This window comes from Eumetopias jubatus, unplaced genomic scaffold, assembly GCF_037043125.1.
Source record: "Eumetopias jubatus isolate StellerSeaLion01/CBP00866 unplaced genomic scaffold, mEumJub1_p1.0 scaffold_3, whole genome shotgun sequence".
Lineage (NCBI taxonomy): Eukaryota > Metazoa > Chordata > Mammalia > Carnivora > Otariidae > Eumetopias > Eumetopias jubatus.
In genome coordinates this window covers 125,902,884-125,925,636 of record NW_028274809.1, presented here as the reverse complement: position 1 = coordinate 125,925,636, position 22,753 = coordinate 125,902,884, and the positions used below count along the sequence as shown (strand labels likewise).

Genomic DNA, 22,753 nt, shown 5'->3' with positions numbered 1-22,753 from the left:
TAACTCCTGGGATAATGAAAAGTTGAGAATAGAAGACAAAGCAATCAGAGTATGATATACATGTGAACAGTGTTTACATGGTCAATAATAAATGTAATAAACAGTGAATCTTGATTTATCAAAAAATTATGAGATTATGACATAACTATAAGATAAAGGGTATGAATGTGGGGAAGGTGAGGGATAGGAATAAGTAGTAAAAAATAAAAATATCTTCATCATTCATAGAACAGAGTCAATAAATAATGATTTGAACTGAAAAATCAAGAACTAACAGCATAAACAATGTTGTCAGAGGTAAACACCAAAAAAAGAAACAGGTGAAAGGGTTGCCTCCAAAGAGAGGTAAACGGTAAAGGACAGGAGGGGTAACGTTTGACTCTTTAAACCATGTGCATTCAATATGTATGATGTTTATTTTTTTTTAAGATTTTATTTATTTATTTGACAGAGAGAGACACAGCGAGAGCAGGAACACAAGCAGGGGGAGTAGGGGAGGGAGAAGCAGGCTTCCCCCGGAGCAGGGAGCCCGATGCGGGGCTCGATCCCAGGACCCTGGGATCATGACCTGAGCCGAAGGCAGATGCTTAACGACTGAGCCACCCAGGCGCCCCATGAATATGTATGATGTTTAAAAAGTAATCAGATAAAACAAAACAGTAAAGGTATTTGCAAAGAGCATGCCATGAAATTGGATTGTAATGGATTGAAGACTGAATGAATGAAAATTGAGACTGTTCTCAGCAGACTGAGTAGCATAAGGAAGGATATATTGGGGTAGGTAGCATGGTTGCTCGATGAAAAACTTAGGGTTGAAGGGAAAATTAATATTTTGTGTGATAATGGTTATTTAGGTAGCTAATTAATTGGTTAGTCAATTTGTTCAAGACAGGGATACGCTTAAAGAGAAGAACGCAGTTGAGAGAATCTGCTGAGATAAGGGAATGAATGAGGTATCATGGTCCCAGATGAAGCGGTGGATGTTGAAATCAAAAACAAGGTTAAATAAAGGGTTAGCTTTGACAAAGAAGAGTAACATCCTTTTTGTGTGTGTGATGAAAGAAAGGATTTTTACAAGAATTCATGTCCAATAGCTTATACTCAGCTATACTTTCTCATCGGCAGCAGCAGCTCAGTCCTCTGTTGTGGAACTGGGATATTTTTCACAATCTGAGATTGGGAGCCAACCAGAGAAAAAAATGAAAGGAATGCTGGGTAGCAATTTTGGGAGCCCAGCTGAGGCTGAAAATCAGAATGTATTTATTCGTCAGCACGGGCTGCCTTAACAAAATACCATGGACTGGGTGTCTTAAACAACAGACATTTATTTTCTCACAGTTCTGGAGGCTGGAAAGTCCAAGATTAAGGTGCCAGCAGGGCTTGGTTCCTGGTAAGCACTCTCTTTCTGACTAGCAGACAGCCACCTTCTCACTGCGTTCTCACTTGGCAGACAGAGAGAGCAAACCCTCTGGTGTCTCCCCTTATAAGGAACCAATTCTGTTGGATCAGGGCTCTTTCCTATGACCTCATTTAACCTCAATTACTTCTTAGTCCACATACAGTCACATGGGGTTAGGGTTGCAACATACAAGTTTTGGTGGGGACACAATTTAGTCTATAGCACATATAATTCAGCACTGAGTTATTTTTCCATTTATACCCAACAGACCAAGAGCAGGGGAGAAGACAGATGGTTGAGTTGACCCGAATTTAGGGACTAACCTGTTCGAGGTGGCAAATGAATGGAGGGGCTGATGAGAGCAGGGCTAAAATGACTGCTCATGGGTTCCAGCAATGGTGGAAAGGGAAGCCAGGAAAAGACTGGGTTTAGATTAGGGACTGGGCAGGGATTGGTAGGCTCCATGGCAGAGTCCTCTCAAGTCTGAGGGCTGGAGAACCAATGGGAGCGATTCTATAGTGCATCTTGAGGAGGTGCAGTACTTTCTTGGGATATAACTTCTTGTTTCTGCACTTTCAACTTCATTGGCAATAAATGAGAATTATCAAACTGAAAAGAAAATTTAGGTTTCTTAGTGGTAGCAATCATCACCTTTTTCTTTCTTTTTAGACGACTAAATACATTGAACAAGTGTGCCTCAATGAAACTTGATGTGAACTTCCAAAGGAAAAAGGTAGGTGTCTCCACCTTGCTAAGATCATGGCTATATTAACAAAAGAAGCTTGCATTTATAGATTAAAGACAACGTGAACCCAAGTGAAATTCTGAAATGCCTGACCATCAATGTTTGCTCTCCAAATATCTCTTCTTATCATAACCATCATAAATATGTCCATTGGAAACCCAGGCCAAGGTCCGTTCATTTCACCATTTCATTTTGCTGTAGTTTTGACTAAAGGGTTTGCATAAAGATAAAACATGTCTTCTTTATGGTCATCTTTTAGAAGTTTCTTTAGTTGGGGCGCCTGGGTGGCTCAGCTGGTTAAGCGACTGCCTTCGGCTCAGGTCATGGTCCTGGAGTCCCGGGATCGAGTCCCGCATCGGGCTCCCTGCTCAGCAGGGAGTCTGCTTCTCCCTCTGACCCTCCCCCCTCTCATGTGCTCTCTCTCTCTCTCTCTCATTCTCTCTCTCAAGTAAATAAATAAAAATCTTTAAAAAAAAAAGAAGTTTCTTTAGTTGTAAATATCCACTCCATATCAGACTCACGGCGATTCGTAGATTAAGAGGATGCAGAGACGAACCCCTGGGTCCATGCCAGATGTCTTCTGCTTCGTCCTTTCCAATGGCATTTCGTTTCCAAGTACGCTTGAAGATGTGCTCATCCTCGGGCAGGATCATTTCATAATGGGTTTGGGAGGGGGGGTGGCAGGGAGTGTAGCAACAAGATGCTGAGCCTGCCTCCTCCTCACCCTTCCTGCCCACGTGCACTTTTCTCTAGTCACAAGGAATTTCATTCCATTTTAAGAGTCACTATGCTCCCTCCCTGTTCCAGGACTCGCATGTGTTATTCTGTCTGTATGAATGAGACTGGAGAGTTCGGTTCTGAAACAAAGCTGACCTTTATTGAGCTCTTACTGTTTTCTAGGAGCTACGTTATGTACTGACCACATGTGATCTCATTTAATCCACTGAGATAGGGATCCTCTGTTTCCTAGAGAAGGGAAGTAAAACTTGAGCATGCTGTCATTTGTTCATGATCTTTCAGCTAGCGGCAGAGCCGGGTTTCAAACTCAGGCATGCCTAACTCCAAAACCCAAGCTCCTCATAGCCACCACCGTGCTGAAAGACCTCTCTCTCTCACTGAATTGATCCTTTTGGGAAATTCAGAATTAAGATCATTAACTACTTTTTTCATTTCACCTCTCCAGTATGTAACAAGTCAAGCCTCAGTATATTTTGAAGAAGCAGAGAAAACATCTTTGAGTCAAAAGAAAGTGCTCTTTATCCTGGTCTACACAGAGAAATCATTAAATCCAATGGATTTTAAGTCACTCCTGAGTAACCTAATCTTTAAAAATAACTTTAACTTGAATTTCTGTACTAAAATAGCACCCAAAGGGGGTGGGGGGAGCAAATGAATTTTGGTTGACCTCACCTTATAAACAATTTGGGGTTTAAGTTAGAAACCAAAAGATTTAAGCTAATGAGGCAAAACAGCGAAAAACAATATCCAGAGAAATATTAAAATATGAGCAATTTGTCTAGGCCGAAGACAAATTAAAAATGTGGGAATAAATGTCCCAGCAGCTGCCTGGCTGAATAGACCCCTTGAGAAGCACACATACTATTTGAAGCATGAGGGTCAGATGTTGTTTTGGCTGTAACACATGGTTCTTATTAAAACTAACACAGCCACGCCTGTGTGTCTCGAGCGTGGCTGCTCTATATGGCTTCCTATACAGATCTGTAGCTACAGTGTATTACAGAAGACACAAACTAATGACATGATTTGTCTTCAACCAAGTGGAGTGATTGGATTCTCACCCTATCACCAGCTTTTCAGAAACCCGTATGTGAGATGGGCCCAAATGCCATTTGTTGGGCTCCTTATGGGTTACCTTCACAAAAGCTCCTCTGTGAATTGGTCACTTCAGTCTTTCTGACATTCTTAATTTATTCCTGATGTTGGATGTAGTGGCACACACCCAGACAGCCCCTGCTTAGCTAGAGGCCTCACAAGTGCATGCACCCGAATAAAATACTGCTTTTCACATTGTAAATTGAGAAGACATGGCCTGAATTTTCAAATAAATAATTTCAACATGTGGTCTCCACCGCCCTGTGGATCTCAGTAATGACCCGCATCTGGGGCTGTGGTCGAAGCAATTATTCAGGAGACCCTGTGTGGGGGCATGCATTCCTGTCATCTGTCCCTTTCACAAGTCATAGGCTCATCCTTTATTTTACTGCAAAAAAAAAAAAAAATTACAAAAAAATAAATACAGACTAGGAATAGGCCAAGTGTTTCAAATATAGAAAGTGAAACTTGAGGAAAGCACCCTGTAACACTGCAATCATTCCGGAATTAGTTTATTTGGAAGAAAAAAAAATCAGCATTTCCTCTAGGTACGTCCCCATTTTAGGCAATCCAAGAAATAAAAATATAATCCTCATCTCTCATCTGCAGAGGCCCAGACATGCGTAATTCTGCAGAAGGTCATCCCCACATTGCCTAACTGTCCAGAGCCACAATCCTTCTTTCTCCCTTTGGGGCCTCTGCAGGGGCTGCGTGTGCTGGCTTCACCGTTGGGGGTCGGGGGTGGTGGGGGGGGGCAACAAACACTCACACGGAGCATGTCAGACCCTGTTCCTCATCACGGACTCCCATGTCACAGACGCAGAGGTAGTAACTTGCTCAAAGTCACGCAGAAATAGGCACGGTTTGACCTCAGATATTCGGGCACCAGACTACCCCTCTTTGCCTTTCAAAGAATTCAGAAACGTACTGGAATCTGAGTGAGCTCCTGGTGCTTGGCCTGAGACAGTTTCCCCAGCAATATATACGGTTATATGTTTTTATTGTTGTTTTTTAGAAGAGGGGTATTTCTTGCCATCTGTACAGAAGGCCACGATTTATTTAATGTCTTTGTGGAAATGTATCTCTGGATCTCTCTCAGTGAATCTCATTACTCTGCTTGGCATTTCCTTCTTGTATGATTTTTTTTTTTTTAATTCTGAAGTTTGGTGGGTTCACCCAAGAGAGAAAAACGAGTCCACAAATTGATGAAGATAGTGAAGCCTCCTTCATCCTTAGTTAGGCATGCACTTTTCTTGTGCATCAAATGCTACTTGTAAAGCCCCAAGAAAAATGAAATCACACCTGCCCCCCCCCCCCCCGCCCAAGATAGTACCACAAGATTTTCTCTTTGCAGAAGAGAAACACTGTTCTTCAGAGATTCAAGGTAACCTTCCCTGTCTCTGGGAGAGTCAGGTAGAAAAGAGCATTCTCAATCTTGGCCACACACCTCACTGAAAGACTTACTAAAACCCAGCCAAGAGGCATTCCAGCAGCCCCCACCCTGCCTCTGGCTTCAGGCTCCCCTCCCCCGCCCCGTGCAGCACTGCAAGTGGCACATTCCAGCTTCTGAACAGGTGCACTTAGCCACTCAGCTCCAGTTAACTCTAATGGAAGATAGACTTCTAAATTTCTATGTAACCATGGATTAGCTGCCTCTTGCAGCTGTGGACTTGTGTGGGCTCCTGTTTCCAGTGTAAAGATATGGCCAAATTCCATCAGGAAAAAAAAAATTTCTTTTGCAGCGTCTGGCTGGCATTTGTCTCTGAGGAATATATAATTTCAACTAAGAATGTTCTCATTTTTTAGAAGAAGCCAAATATCAGCGCTCCATCTAAAATTAAAAACTCCAAAGCACAGGCAGACCTACTTGTTCTCCGAAAAGTGTTTCCTCCCCATTATTAACTACACAGTTCACCCTTGCTTCATGATGACTTTAAAATCCCCCAAATATGGTGAGTGTTTATGTGGTATGACTTCTATTCAAAGTTAAAGTCAGAGGCTGAAGACTCCAATAAGGCTATCTGTTAAATGAGGAAAGAGAAGGGCACGTAGGCACGCAAGACTCTTCCCCTAAGATTTCCCAAGAGAGAAAGAGTGGCTTCAAAAGGTTCTGGTTAAAGTTATAGTTTTAATAAAGCTCTTTGAAATCACAACCAAAGGTGGAAAGCAACCCAGAAACCATGACTAATAGCCACCTTGCAGGCAGCTTCTCCTGGCCTGGACGCCCGTCAGCATTTCAGGGGAGCGGCAGGGCTGCCCAGGGGCCCGCTCTCTGTTCCACTCCACCCACTGCGCCTTTCACACAAGCCCCCGTCGCTCCCACCGAATTGGACACCTCTCTGCATCTCCAAACAGCAGAGTCAAATGAGAGAAAAATTACATCTTATTCCAGCATTCACTTAGCTGGAGAGTATTACAGTCTTGAATTGAAGATAATTGCATGGGAATATCCTAGAACCGTAGGATCTTTGAGTTGGAAGGGATGTTCTGTCATCTCCTCCAGCCTCTCGTCCGCCACAGAATTTACCTCTGAGAGCATCGCTCATAGGTCACTCAGCCTCAGTTTGTAAGCATCCAGACATGATGAGTTCACTGCATTGCAAGGCAATTTATTTTATTTCTAATTACTAGAAGTCTTCCAAATAATAAGCTAAAAGCTGATTTGATGTAAACTTGCCGATTGGATTCTAGCTGTTTCCTCTGAAGAAGCACTGAAATACAGATTTCGCTTTTCATACGGCAACCCTTCAGCTCTATCCTCTAGATTGGGGGTGGGCAAACCACTGTTCCTGTTTTTGTAAAGAAAGTGATAGTTGTATTAGAACAAAGCCGTGATCGTTCTGGCTATAACAGCAGAGTTGAGTGGTGTGGCAGAAACTGCGTGCCCCAGAAACCTGTAATATTTACTATCTGACCCTTTACAGAAAGTTTTCTGCCCTCTGCTCAATCTAGAACAAAGTTTCTCAGACTGTCTACTGAGTGACTTGGGGTTCTGTTTGTTTTATTTTTAATTTCCAGCCTGCCACTGACCAAGATATTTTTTGTAAAATTCAGTACAAATGAATTATTAGAAATATGAAATGAAAAAATTATAGAAAATCTAAGCCTCATTGTTTTATTATTAGCCTCAACTAACACAAAAGTTGCATTCCAATGAATATAATCAAACCAAATATAATGGGAAATAGAAAAGAGTTAATAAAAACTGTTCACAATTTTATTAAAAGAATATGTTTAATTAATATGAAGAATCATGATTGTACTCATAGCCTTTTTGTTGTTCAGCTGTCATAACCAAACAAAAAGTTTACTTTGACATAGCAGTTGCCCGTATTAAATGCCTATTCACACACTTTGTTCAAATGCTAAGACTATGAGTATTCATGACTATGAATACTCTGGCTAAGACTATGAGTTTCCTGTTTGTTACCTAATTTAGGCTGGATTGCCAACAACACTATACTCACGGGGAAGAATGTATATCTAGAATGTTTCTTTGTTTTAATACTAGTCATCATAAAGAAACCAGTCTCACAGAGTATATTGACTACAAATAAAGAAGAGGTTTTAAGTAATTTTTAAAAGCTTAAGGTATTCCTTTTTACCTTCTATTCAAGATGAAGTAAGTGAAGCTGTATTTTCAAAACTCATCTTCAGTCCTTCATCACCAGCCAATTCCTATGATTATCTTCTGTGAAACATTGGATCCTGTACATGATATACTTTGTGTTATGATAGATGAACTAATCTTGAAATATCACATGTTGCAATATTTGTGTGACACCCAAACTGGTCTCTACCCTGTTTAGTAAGACAGAGCCCCTGTTAATTAACTTGGATAACACAGCCTTGCCAAATGGTGACAGACTGTTTTAATGCTTACTCCTAAGGTCTGTACTTATCTCACTGAAGATTGCTAAGTCTGGGGACTGGCAGCCCCTTGACCACACTTTGAATAGCACTGCTGTAGAATTTCTCATTTCTAAACCAAGCTCTTAGTTCTTTCAATCATCGTTCACAGGAAGTTGTGGTTCCTAGATCCTTGGCCATCCTGATTACTGTTCTCTAGAAATACAGGAAAATCCTTTCGATGTGCCTCTTAAAATGTGTTTCTGATGTATATGACCAGGGCACAACACAGTGGGGCTGCAACCTTCAGAGTCTTGAGATTCATGCTTCTGGTCAGGCATCCTGAAGTTGGTGTCTCAGTCTGGCAACCACATTACATGGTTAACTCACATTAAGCTGAAATCTACTACAACTCTCCCAAAGCTATGAATAGGAACTGCTATTAAACTAAATGTATTCCATCCTGCATGCTCTATAGTTGATGATTGAAGTTAGGGTCTTTATATTTTACTTCACAAAAATTTCATCTTATTAACAGGCCATCCTTCAGTTCTGTTAAGATTGTTATACACCTCAATATCACCAGTCTCTAACAGCAATAATTAGCTTTATCTTGCCCTTTAAGGCTTATGTGGCATTTTCACACTTAATCTCTTTTGGTTGTGTGGACAAATAATGCTAGATGTGAATTATTATCATTCCCATTTATAGCTGAGAAAATTGACTCTCAAGAAAGAGTACCTTGTTCAAGGTCTCTTAGTGAATTACCTTGTGCCATATTCATATTTGGAAAACGTGAGTTCTCCTGGCTCATTCAAGTTATTCTTAAAATGGACATAACTTTGAGGCATCCTTCAGACATTTCTCCTTTAGTTGCATTCAGCCTTTTGATCACACTCTTTGGTGTGAGCTACTCAACCAGTTACCAACAAAACTCGCTGTAGCATCAAACACAATTAGCCATCTTGGCCACAACAATATCATGAGAACCTTTTGTCAGTTCTTTTGATAGAATCCAGACCCTCTGTGTCTGGATTTCCATGGTCTACTAAACCGTTGAGATGGGAGATTAAAGTTTATTTGGTGTGTCTTTTTCTCATAAATACATCTGACTCCTAGCGATTTCCATTTTGCATTTCTAAGTAATCAAACTATTTGTTTTAAGCCTCAAAAAATGTATCAAACGGGGCACCTGGGTGGCTCAGTCGTTGAGCGTCTGCCGTCAGCTCAGGTAATGATCCCAGGGTCCTGGGATCGAGCCCCGCATTGGGCTCTCTGCTCAGCAGGAAGCCTGCTTCTCCCTCTCCCACTCCCCCTGCTTGTGTTCCCTCTCTCGCTGTGTGTCTCTCTGTCAAATAAATAAAATCTTTAAAAAAAAATTATCAAACAGATGAAATCTCAACCTCTCCTAATCAGTACACTCCCACAATTATTACTGGAGAGTCTGCTCTATGCATGATAGTCTGCTGGGCCCTGATGTATTAAAAAAAAAAAAAAAAAAAAAACTTTAGTGCAGTGTGGTTTTTATATGGTGGATCATGACCCCTTGGTGGGTTGTGAAATCAGTTGGGTGGGTAAGAAACAATGTTTTTAAAAAATGAAACAGACTAAACTAGATTATAAAATATCAGAGTACAAACAAGGATAACTATTATAGCATTAGCTTGTTTGTTTTTTTTATTGTTATATATATGTGCCTTAAGCTGTGATGGAAAATTTTTATTGTATGTCACTATCAATAGCTTGAAAGATCCTGCACTGGCAAAAAAAAAAAACCAAACCAGAATCATGTCATAGCCCTTGGGACATACTATGATAATTATATGCACAAGGTGCAAAAGGAGAATGGGTGTTTTTTTTCTTTTTTCTTTGTGCTTTTTTTTTTTTTTATTGCTTTGGTTTTAATTTGTTTGTTTTGTTTCAAAAGACCTAAATACTGCAAAATTTCCCTGAACTGTTGGCCTTTTTTTCCAGGAGTTTGCCACCGTTTCACATGACTTGGTTGGGTTGTAAATACCTTCCTATTGTTCAAAGCTAGTATAATAAGCTCTTAGAGTCTAGCAGACAGGGACAGACTTTCCAGTCCCAGTCCACAGTGCCCAGCTTGGCATCTTTTCTTGACCAAAATAAAGGAATCTGTATCCAACTAGTATGTGGTTTGCTAGTATCAGTTACCGAGTTTGGGCTAGCTTGAGAGAGAATTCATTGGAGCCCACACTAAACATCATAGTTTCAATTTAAAATATCTACACTTTCTTTTAAAAGTATATCCTTTTCTGGCCTTCTCAAAAGGTATTTGCTGAAAGGGGTCTTTCAGAATGATAATGTAATATCAACTCCTTTTCACTACCTTCCTGAAATGTGATATGAAAATCCAGTGAGCTCAAGCTTCAACCTATTATGGTGCCTGATATATAAATAGCCCTCAAATGTCATGTCTTGTATCAATCACAGGGAAAGAGAAATTGAAAATGCTACAGAGAAAGTATAACTTTGATTCATCATCCTAGAATCTTTCCTTTTTTCCACTTGTACCAAGTGCATCTTTTTAAACTCTTTTGCCAAAGCTTTATATAACTTTTTTTTTAACTCAAAGCTAATTTCCCAGTGTGATCCCAAAGCTATGTAATTCTCCATTAGTACCTTAGTTTACTTTTACTTTCTTCCACCTTCTACCGTACATGAATGTTTGAATTTGTCACTTAGTCCATCCCGTATGAATCTAGATTTTCAAGAAATAAGCAAGAATGGGGACATGCCAATATTTATTGACTGAACATCTGTTTACTTTTCTTTGAGACCAGAATATATTAAAAATTAAGGGGAGTTAAGGTGGGCATTAGATATGTAAAAAGATAGGTAAGCAATCTTCTTAGATAGGCAACAAATAGATAAGCATTTGAGTCAACACTGGAAAATAACAAACACTCCTCAGTGAGGGCCTACTAAATGCATTATTTCATTTAACTCCCGCAGCAAACCTATGAGGCAGGGCCTGTTTTTAGTCCCATTTCATGAGTAATAGAAACCTACTTTGGAGAGAGTAAGCAATTTGCAAACAATCATCAAAGCTCTTAGCTGGAGCTACCAGAATTTGGAACCAGGTCTTAGAACCAGATGCCAAAGTAAAATAAAATAAACTTGATTCAAATAACAAACAAACAAACAAAAATATGGAGCAGTTACTATGTGCTTGGCGTTGGGGAGGTTATAAATACGAATAAGACCCTGAAATACAAGCCCTTCTCTTGATGAGCTTACCTCTAAGGATTGACAGTGGATGTGAGTGGCGTGAGCTTCAATTATCCTTAGAATAAATGCTACAACAAAGATCTAATACAAATGGTATGGAGCTCAGAGTAGAAAGTGTTCATGGCCTTGGAGCCAGAGAGCAGAGTGCAGTGAACTTGAGAGACACAACTGAAATGAGGCAAGAACAGTACATGGCAGGCAGGTTGAAAGGGCTTTGAATGCCATGCTGAAGCCTTCTAGGAAGGCCAAAGGAAGCTGAGGGCTTTGAAGCTGGAAAATGACATGATCATATTTGGATTACACTGTGGAAAGCTGTTTAGATGTGGGAGATGCTGGCGACAAGAATTCTAGCCAGGCTTTTAACTGTAGTAGACCCAGACAGGTGCCAAGGGCCTACACAAAGGGAATGGGAATGAAGATATGAATGAGGGAACAGATCTGGAAGTCATTTCAGGATTGGATCTGGGTAAATATGCATGACAAGGAGGGGGAAGAAGCCGATGAATCCACTCACCTTGGAAGGAGATTATTTTTTGCCCTAGGCCACGGTCTGTCCTGGGCCATAAAGATTTGCAAAGATCAATGAGGCCGTCTCTGGCCACGGGGAGCCCAGACTGGCATCTCTCAGGGGATTCATACTCAGGCACCACCCAGATAGGGCAAAGAAATGTGTGAGGTACAGAGTGGGAGACCGGGCAGAGCAGTGGGGGCTGCAGCAGCCCAGAGATGCGTGTCCTGCCAAAAGGCATTTCGATGCAGAGTTGATTAAAAACAAGAAGGCTGGCCAAGCAGAGCAGGCTGGATTGGACTCTCCTCAACTAGTGATGTCTAGAATGGCTCCCAAGTTTCTACTTAGAGGAATTCAGTGGGTAATTTTGCCATTAATTTGTACAGGGGAATACACGGTAAGAATCAGGTTTGGGAGACTAAAGTAAGGAGTGTTAGCTTTGAGACAGATTGATGCTCAGGTTCAGAAGAGGGAAGCTGGAAATAGGGTCCTGGGGCTCAGTGAAGAGGTTTCAGGAAAGAAGTAAGTGCCTTTTATGGCAGGATTAAGTTTCTGAACAAGGGAGCTGCAGGTGTTTTATATTTAGACGTCTAGTCAGATGGTAATTATACCTCTTTGTAATCAATCAAGGAAAACTTCTTAGGAAGGAAGGATTCAGAAACTCTATGAAAACTGAAAGGAAGAAAGCTTGGCAGGTTGAGAAGAGATCCTCTAGCCATGAGGGAGGAGAGGGAGGAGGGCGTACGGGCCAAGGGAAAGATGGTGGAAGGACCGAGGGGCGGCCAGAGGGCACTCGTGGAAGGGAGGAAGGAAGGGAAGGGGGGGTAACTCGCCTCGTGTTCACCCGGTTTCCCATTGCCTCCGAGCTGCCTGGAAATGAGCATTATCTTTAATGTTTTTCAGGGTGACGACTCAGATGAGGAAGATCTCTGCATCAGCAACAAATGGACTTTCCAAAGAACCAGCCGCCGGTGGTCTCGCGTGGACGACCTACATACACTGTTCCCCGGAGGAGACAGACATGGGTCATCGGGAGACATTAGGATGAGAAACACCACGAGCAGTGAAAGCGTCCTCACCGACCTGAGCGAGCCCGAGGTCTGCTCCATTCACAGTGAAAGCAGCGGAGGGAGTGACGGCCGCAGCCGGCCAGGCAGTGGCCACAGCACCGGCCGGGCGCCCTTTGACTGCCCCGGCCAGCCCTGCCCCGACAGCCCGGTCATGCTGGACGCCACATTCGTCAGCGGCGGCCTCCCGCAGTCCCCCAGAGACTCTCTTAGCTACCCAAAGAATGAGAAACACACTAGGGCCAGAGCCAAGTCATTTTTGAAGCGCATGGAGACTCTCAGAGGGAAGGGGGCACACGGAAGGCCCAAGGGGCCGGGGCGGACCGGGGGCTTGGTGATCAGCGGGCCTGTGCTGCAGCAGGAGCCGGAGGCCTTCAAGGCCATGCAGTGCGTCCCCATAACGAACGGAGATCTCCGGAGCTCGCCCCCCACTGCCTGCCCCAAAGGGCTCCTGAGCACCAGCAAATGGAGCGGGGCGAGCAGCCAGTCGGAAAAGAGTAGCAGTGGCGTGAGCATGCCCGGCCTGAAGGAACGAAAATGCCAGGAGGCCAACAAGCGCGGGGGCATGTACTTGGAAGACCTGGACGTGCTGGCCGGGACAGCACTGCGGGATGCCGGTGACCAAAACCACACACACGAGTTCCATTCCCAGGAGAACTTGGTGGTGCACATCCCCAAGGATCACAAACCGGGAACGTTCCCCAAGGCACTCTCTATCGAAAGCCTCTCACCAACAGACAGTAGCAATGGGGTTAACTGGAGGACCGGCAGCATCTCCCTGGGCAGACAGCAGGGCTCCGGGGCCAGGGAGCCCAGGCTCATGGCGTCCTGCCACAGAGCAAGCAGAGTCAGTATCTACGACAACGTCCCGGGCTCCCATTTGTACGCCAGCACAGGAGACCTTTTGGACTTGGAGAAAGATGACCTCTTCCCCCATTTAGATGACATTTTGCACCATGTCAATGGGCTCCAAGAGGTAGTGGATGACTGGTCAAAAAATGTCTTGCCTGAACTGCAAACACATGATGCACTGGTTGGAGAACCCGGCTTATGCCCTTTCCCATCTCCTAATCAGATCACCTTAGACTTTGAAGGCAACTCTGTCTCGGAAGGTCGGACAACACCCAGTGATGTGGAAAGAGATGGAACATCTCTTAATGAGTCGGAGGCCACTGGGGTCCGAGAGAGGAGGGACTCTGGTGTAGGGGCCTCTCTGACTAGGCCAAACAGGTTGGTGGCATGATTTTCTGAAATGATTTTTAATCCATTTCCATGATAATTAGGGTCTATTTATCTAACAAACATTTATAGTGCACTTCCTAAGTGCCTGACACTGTCTGAAGTGATACATGTGGTTAGGAATTATTTGAACGGAAGTGTATCTTTTCTGCAGCTGTTATGGTGATTGAATCCATGTTAACTCACATTCATTTCTCTGAGTCTTTGTCCTTTAATTCAATCTTACGATCACTCAAAAAAATGTTGAGTCTATGTGCAAAGCACTGTGCTAGGCACCGTCAGGGATCACTGGAAATGGACGCTCCGTGCCGGTTCACAGGTGCTTCCCATGACCTTGTTGCCATATCAATTAAAATGTCCCTATCTCAATTTTTTTAACTTTTTTTTTTAATCCTATGAGAAATTTCTGAGACCCAAGGTGTATACTTCACAAGTTTATTTTGGCTTTAAACTGCCAATTACAAAGTACATAAAGCCATTCTACAAAGACCACTTCAGAAGCACCGGAGAGAAATGGCCCCGAAAGAGATGAACTAGTGGAAACAGTAATACTGTACACGCTGCCGTGCTCTTGTTGAGGCAGAGATGTCCCTTGGGGTTCACTGACGTGTCATCTCTTCAGGAGCTCTCCTTCCTCTGTGCCTGCCACCCTCAGGTTCCATGTCAACAGAAGGAGAATTCGAATGCAGACAGGAAGGCAGTACGAAAATGGTCTACGGGTCCAGAACATTCCAGATCTCACTCTCCATCTCGAGCTCTCTCTCTCTCTGTCTCTCTCTCTTTCTGTCTGTCTGTCTCTCTCTCTCTCTCTCTCTCTCTCTCTCTCTCTCTCTCTCGACACACACACATACACCGTCTCCGCTGCTTTCAACAGTTCGGGAGCAAACTTAGCAATAAACAAATAAAATGTATTAGGTCCCTTATTAAAACCTTCCCCAGATGTATCAGACTTGAAAGCAATAGTTTCTTAGGTTTACTGTCTGCATTGGTGTCTTCTGTTGCACTTGCTTTGTGATTTCTCTTGGCTCAGAAGCTCTGTTGATTAGCTCCTTAGAAATCAGTGACGTCGTGTGTTTTCCAATAATACGGCCACGTTGTGACTGGCTTCTCTGACGGTCTTTCTGGTAAAGGCGACTCCGATGGAACAGTTTCCAGCTCTCGCACCAGCCTCAGGCGTCCACCGCGCCGCACATCAGCAACCAGACGGCCGGCCAGCTGAACCTGCTCCAGCGCTTCTCACTGCTTCGCCTCACGGCCATCATGGAGAAGTACTCCATGTCCAATAAACACGGCTGGACGTGGTACGTAGCATGTCCACTTAGGAGGGGATCGTTTGTTCTAGTGCTAAGTATACGGTTGCAAAAGCCTCAGTAGTGAGGTTCTGACTTCTGAAGAAGCCACTCATGGCCTTCACTGCCGATGTCCTGAAAATCAGGCGGCAGCCCCTGCCGCCCCCTGCCCCTGGTCTGCCTTCTGTGCTGCCGCCCCTGGGAGCCGATGCAGCCCGCTGAGTTTTATCTGCAGCTCTCGGCTGGTTTCCAGGGAAAGCAGTCAGGTTCCAAGAAGGAAAAAAAAAGACAAGGAAAGGGTGATGAATGGTGAACAGAGGCATTAAAAATAAACTGGCCAGAAAATAATTCTGGCAGTTTGCCGAGAAATAGCTGTTGCTTGTACCTTCTGGCTCAACGCGGGGCTCACCACTTAGAGCACTGATTCATTCCAAGAGCATTTAATTCTTCAGGTGCGTTCTGGCTTTGGCTTCAGTGGCAAATAAAAACAGGAATATGCAGTAAACCTTTGTCGTAAGGAATTGACAAAAGCATGTGTTGGAACCTAAATATGGAGCTGTTTTTAGACGAGCTGGTGGATTTGAAAAAATACAAAGTGGGTCATTAATTGTCCTATGTTATAAATTATGTATAGAGAAAAATCTCCCCCAACCCCAACCAAATTTCTTCTTACCGTTTTTAAATTTGTTTTGTTTCGTCTCATTGGGGACAAGTGTTTATCCCTTGAGAGGTGTGGCCGTCACAATTAAATTGCAAAGTTGTCCCCTTGACTTGAAAACAGAGCCATAAATCCGTTCCGCTAAATCGTGCTGTTTAATAGTCAGAGATCTAACATAGGCAAGGGGCACACATAGCACTTCCTGTCATGTGATTAATTAAGAGAGATGTTGAATTTGCCCTGTGCCTGTTGGTTGTTCCAACAAAAGCTTGGCTTTGCTCTTGCTTGCTTTCACAGCCTCTCCCCACAGGCTGCCCCAGGAGGTTTGCATGACCTGGTTTCTGTGAATTCTAGGTCAGTTCCAAAGTTCATGAAGAGGATGAAAGTTCCTGATTACAAAGACAAGACTGTCTTTGGTGTTCCTCTCATAGTTCACGTCCAGAGAACGGGACAGCCCCTGCCTCAGAGTATTCAGCAAGCACTCAGATACCTGCGTAGCAACTGCCTCGATCAGGTATGGTTGTAAATCCCAAACACGGGCCTGCATTCATGGGGAACGCTGGACAAAGTCACATCTCCTCAGTGTTGCCTAAGACGTGCCTCACTAAAAATAAAAGGCGTTGTGATCTTTATATGTCAGTATTTAATTTGCCCAGGCTACATCTCGGTCAAGCTGCTTGAGGGTGTTCCCTCACTGGCAACTTGAATGACGTTCTGAGTGAAAATTCATGTTAATAGTTTGTGTGTTAATAGTCTGTACCTGTGCTGTCAAATTTGCATTCCCTAGAAACTGGGAGTTATACTTTACACTGCATTTCCTTTTTAAATATTGCCCCATTGCCATCATTGATTTCATAGCATTCTTTCATCCCTGTTTTATTATTTTTTGAGAAAAGAATTAGGTTTTTATATCTTTTTTTAAAAGATTTTATTTATTTATCTGAGAGAGAGAGAGAACAAGCGGGAGGGGCAGAGGCCCGAGAGAGAATTTCACGTAGACTCTGCATTGAGTGGGGAGCCCAATCTGGGGCTCGATCTCATGACCCTGAGGTCGTGATCTGAGCCAAAACCCAGAGTCCGACGCTTAACTGACTATGCCACCCAGGAGCCTATTAATTCTTTTCTTTCTTTCTTTTTTTTTTTTTTTTTTGAAGCAGCACCATGACCAGGAAAACTTAAACCAAAGATAAATTTCTTTACATCTTTTCAAAATGTGCAAGTAAACTATGCAAACAATACCCGCTAAATCAACTCTCCCTTCATCTTGTACATTAAAATCTCAAGCCAAACAAAATAGTCAGAGATCATTTTCTGTCTCCACGACTGTTTGGGGACCACCGTAATGGTGGCCAGTGACCAGACCCAGAGTGCCACCCATTCTGTAATTTACTAGGTAGGCCCAGCCTTCACTCCTCCAAATTAACACCCATTCATTTCTTAGACATTCTGCCCCCAAAAAGCCATATTCCCACTTGATAAATTGCAACCTTGAGTAGTGGGGGTATTTTCAGGCAAATATTCTACAATGACTTTTGTGCATCATATTCTCTAATGCCATATGAATAATCCAGGCCCACCTAAAATTACTTGCACTTTTTATTGATTCACCCTTGGCCTTGGGCTCAGTGAATAGGAATGAGCTGAGCTACATGAACTCACAGACCCTGGCTACTGATGCTTGTATCTACCCCAATACTGAGATCGCACTTAGAATCAGGATGGTCTCTTGACGAATCAGACACCACTTTTCGATGGAGAATAGGAGTAACTTCATTTGATGCCATCTTTGATTGAACTGCATGTGTGATCCCTTTTTGCCTTCCCACTCCTAATCTAGAGAATATACAGGTATACATTTTCCCCCATTTCTTCAGATGCCATAGTGGAGGGCAGGAGTGGTTGCTGTTACTGTTGTGGTGGTGGGGACTATTTCGTTTTGAGAAATGGCCTTTGTAGCTTGCCTGTTATTTCTCAGAAAGAAGGGCAACAGACCACTTTTCTAAAACTATAGACTTTAGCAGATGCCTCAACACTGACCTGTGAATAACATCCACACAGACCAAACCAATGAATCCAGTTACTTAAGCATTATTTTTTTGTTGTTTTAGAGCTTTTACCAAAATTGCACATTAATCAAAGGTAGATGATCTATGGATATCTTATTGAGAAAACTTGTTGGAGAGGCGAACTTAGGTGAATATATGGAAATGCCCACTCTGATCTCTTTTACAACCCTAATAGTATTGCAATCACGCCCTTACGCATAGGACTTTGTGGCCTCAGTTGTACTTTTGTTGTTTTGTTAGCACAGACCCAAGATTGTGTTTTGTGGAGGGTAACCTTTTATTCAGACACGTGGTTTTCCAAGCTTCTCAATTTTCCTAAGGGTATATAAGACTCATCCCTCCTCTTGGCTAACTCTCTTAGTCTTTGGCTCTGCCTTTTACCAAGAACAAAAAATATTTTGTTCTAAACATTATAATGTGTGGCCAGCGAATGCTTATCAACAAAAGCTCTATTAAGAGAAAACAGTATTTGTTCAGAAATACCTAAAGGAAATGCAGTCCATCTGTGCCATTAGCTCAGTAGTGATAACGTTTCTCGAGGGCCCAGCATGTTTTAGGCATTGTCCTGACTGTTTTACATTCACTGTCTCATTTAAGACCATATCCACCTTGGGTGGTGGTATTCCCCCAGGTGGCAATGGTAGAGCCAACACTTGCTTGAAAAGCTAACTCCAGAGTCCAGGTTTTTAAAAGCTACACTGTACTGCCACCTGTTAGAATTGCTTGTCCCAGTGGACTCGGGCTGATACCTTCCCTAGCATTGAGGGACACGTGGAAAAATGGCCCTAAAAACTCACTGATGAACCTACTGTCAGGATTTTGTCAATAATGTTGACTCTTACGTGAGGTGGGTGTCCTTGCTGTGATCATGGAAGAGTTTTTCTCTAGCCCCAACACCTGAAAGCATGGTGTTTCTTTTAGACAACTAGTCTGTTTCTTATATTAAGAACAACTGGTATGTTTTCCTCTCTATATTAGCTGCTTAGAAAGACTAGAGCCAAATGTGTGTTCTTCCTGTGGTAAATATATGTAAATTTTTGGTATGAATTTTGTACATCATTCCTAGTTTCAGCTACTTATTTTATCTTGATTTCCCTTTTGCTCAAATGTTCTTATCTATGATCTTTAACTGTATCTTATACATTTTATAGATCATTGAATTCTTTCTTGAACACAGTTGGGTGGAAATAAATGAATTGGAATCCCACTATTCTACTCACCACATAGTGTTTAGTGTAGACTGGAAACCACTCAGAACCCCTGCAGATTCTGAATAATGGGTAGCGCCGGTAAGACCACTGTTACTAGGTCCAGTCTCCTGTCCGAAGCAAAAGTCCTACGAATCGAGAGAAGGACAGTGGGCACCAAAATCTCCTCAGTCCTGGCTCGCTGGCTTATTCTCAGTCTCCACATCAAGCCTCTCACAGGTTTTTTCAACCTGGAAGAATGCCTTACTGAAAAAACATGTGCTGGCAAAGCCTGGTAGGCAAAAGACTTATTTTCGAGGACATAGATATGGATTCTAAATGTAACCAAAACGAATAAGGCAACCCTCTCTTGTATCGGTCAAAAGTAAGAATCTGTAAGATGTCCAGGGGACTTTCACCAGAGTCCGTTTCTCCCTTATGAAGCACTCCATATCTGCGGGGCTTCCCACCTGGGAAGTCACAGAGTGTGGGAAGCACACAGAGAACCCCCTCTGGTCCCTGTGAAAAGGAAGGTGGTAATAAGAAGGGAGCAAGGGAAAACGGGACAAACACAAGGGAGAATTAAAACCAGGCTCGAAAGGAAGACTGTTCTAGAGCTTTAAGAGTGAACAGGAGCAAATAAAAGTGAATGAATCAGTAAAGAAGGAGGGGACAAGAGCAAGAGGGAAGGAACATACATCACACTAGACTGTTCTTTCTTTGCCAGTAGCACCTCCTTGGAACTAAAAAGTTTCAGGTCTGCACAGGATCTTGAGATCTCAGCCCCGGGGTTGTAGAAGACCAGAACATCCCAGAACACCTTTCCTCCAAACTACGCTGACTGGCCTCTGTGTTGCCTCCCTTTGCACGGTGTCCTTGACCCACCATCTCAGACTCTTCCATGGGGCTTTGCCCTGATCTCAGGGGAGGAGGCTTCCTGCAATGAGCTGGCCCCCTTTTCCTCCTGCTAAGCGTTCACCTCCAACATAAACATTCATCACAGTTGAATGCAGCCCCACAGGGCCCTGAAACATGGCCAACGTTTGGCCTCCTACACTCCCCAGTTGCAGAACAGTTTATATATGATGAAACACAGTGTAGCCATTCTCCCCCTCACAGCTGGCCCTAGCTGAAATAAGGAAGTTTAGCCCTCTGTTATGAACCATTTGTATTCAGACATAGCCGTGTGTGAGAGGAGCCTTGCTCTGTTGGCTCAGCTTTTATTTCTGCCCTAAATCAGCGGCGTACAGAGGCACAGGTGATGCTTGTCCTGACGAAGGTGGAGTCACGCAGGGAGAGGCCAAGCCTGCAGGGCTCAGAATCAGAACCCGCCGCACGCGGTACTTCAGACCCTTTCTCTTTCTGAATAAAACCAACCTTTCTTCATTAGCCGAGCCCATTTCTGAAGAAGAGCAAAGGGAAGTCCCGACAAACATCGTCAAGGACTGAAAGGATTAGCATAAAAGGGATGCCAAGTAGGAGGTTTAATATTATTTAGATGAAATTTGAATTCTAACGCAGCTCTCGTGTGCCCGATCTCTCCGTCTGATAGAACAGTAAGTTTCAGAAGCCCGATTATGCTGGGAAGACGCTTCCTGCTCAGTACAAGTGTCCGCTACCCGCTGGCTCTTCCTCACAGTCCTCTTGCCTCCCTCATATGAGCTAAGTGATGCTCTGGGACCTTTTCAGATCATACTCCGAGCCCTTGCTTTTTCAGAGCTGGGCTTTTGGGTGGAAGACAAAAGAGAGGAAAGGAAAAACAAGATCAAGGGAACACTCACCCCTCACCTTTTGACCTGTAAAATGAGCGATCACGTGCAAGATGCTTATAAAATGAACGCTGCGTTGCTGACCACCAGGCTCCCCTTTTCAGAGAGGGTGTCTGAGCCGGACTTCAGAGGTACGTGAGCACAGGACCTGCTAGGGAGTTTGCAGTTTGCAAGGCCTCGTGCAAAATGAAAATGTGAGATTCTCTGTTCATACATTATGAAGAATTTCAAAACGGTGACAGCAGAGAATTAAACCAAGCGTGGAGCCCTGTGTGACTACCAGCAGGGGCAGACACAGAGGCATAGGAAAGACATGTCACACCCCTTGGGGCTTCCTCGTAATGAAGCTGAGGGATCTGGGGCAGCCTCCCACCCATGGTGATGACAAGGCTGCCCTCAGAAGCAACAGTTTTAAAATGGTTTCTTCAGGGCGCCTGGGTGGCTCACTTGGTTAAGTGACTGCCTTTGGCTCAGGTCATGGTCCTGGAGTCCCGGGATCGAGTCCTGCAGCGGGCTCCCTGCTCAGCGGGGAGTCTGCTTCTCCCTCTGACCCTCTTCCCTCTCGTGCTCTCTCTCTCTCAAATAAATAAATAAATTCTTTAAAAAAAATAAAAAAATAAAATGGTTTCTTCAGCTCTCTTTCACTTGGAAAAACATTTTTGCCAGAAGTGCCAATTTCATCACTGCTTTGAAAACTCTTTCTAAAGAAGAAATGATGATTGGCAATCACTCAGGCCACCCCCCCGTGATTGTTCAGTGAAGGTAGGTCGACTTCTCCCTGTTCTCGGGATCTCTGCACCATTGGAAGAATCTTCTGCTTACTGTGTCTGGGGAGTTTTCCACTGCAAGGAACAGAAGGTTGTCCCAAGATGGCTTCAACAACAGGAAATTCATGAGCTCATGTGACAAGAAGTCAGGAAGTAGGGTCGTTCCGGCGTGCTTTTTTTCATCAGCTCAGGGCCACTTTTGAAGACTAGGGTTTCTCTCCTTCTTTCCCTTCTACCTTCCTTAGCTACTATGTCTGGAATCTGGTCTGAGTTCAGACCACCTTTTCTTTATTAGGTTCAGGAAAGAAATTTCCTTCTGTGCTTCCAACAAAAATCCACAGATCCCACAGATATTTCCCACGTCCCTGGAAGATAAGGGTGGGACGGGAAGGTTACTGTCAGAATCTGAGGCAGAACAAATAAATACCTGACAGCCCTCTGGACATCCTGTGAGATCTAAGTCAGAACAAGCAGCTCAGAGCCCGCAGCTGGAGAGCTCCCGACATCGAAAATAATTAAAATAACAATATTTGCTGAAACTAGAAAGAAACTTGGAAAACAGACAATACAAAGAAAACACTGCTGGGATGTGTTTGCACACGCACACCAGTGTGCACCCAAAATGAAGCCAGCAAGACACAGTGGATGCTCTGCAGTTTATACACAAACACTTGTCTGCTTTATTCTCTTGACAGATTCCAATCAGTATTTCTCTGCTACTGAGAAAATAACAGGAATTCTCAAAGGGAATAACACCGACTCACAGGAGGATAAATGTTTGTGAGTCACCCTTAGGAATTCACCTTCCGGGCCCTGGGATTCTGAGAACTCCCGTGTAGCACAGCCCTGTGGCACTGTCCTGGGCCTCCTTCCAGAACTAGAGGAGTCAAGAAAATGTAAACACATTGAGGATGGATCTCACTTTAGTAATCATTCATTTGACGTCTTGAATTTTTCCTTTGACAGTACATGCTTTCTTCTCGTGCACTTTGGTGACGTTTGGAATAGTTGGCAGAGGATGACACGTGTTCCTTAGACTCTTGAGGAGACATCTAAGTACAGCAAAGTTATACATTTTCTAGATGTTCCAAACTTTCAGGATAAAAAAGAGAGCAATTAACGTTT

The 22,753-nt window shown here is 43.5% G+C and overlaps 1 protein-coding gene across 1 annotated transcript in view; it reads left to right on the top strand.

Annotated features, from left to right (window-relative positions):
• Positions 1–22,753, top strand: part of STARD13 (StAR related lipid transfer domain containing 13) — a 96,159-nt gene that overhangs the window by 57,644 nt on the left and 15,762 nt on the right. The window contains exons 4-7 of the mRNA XM_088021799.1: positions 2,069–2,132; positions 12,490–13,883; positions 15,023–15,193; positions 16,194–16,353. Coding sequence (XP_087877925.1) covers positions 2,100–2,132; positions 12,490–13,883; positions 15,023–15,193; positions 16,194–16,353 — 1,758 coding nt within the window. The 5' untranslated portion in view covers positions 2,069–2,099. The remainder of the gene's footprint in view (positions 1–2,068; positions 2,133–12,489; positions 13,884–15,022; positions 15,194–16,193; positions 16,354–22,753) is intronic.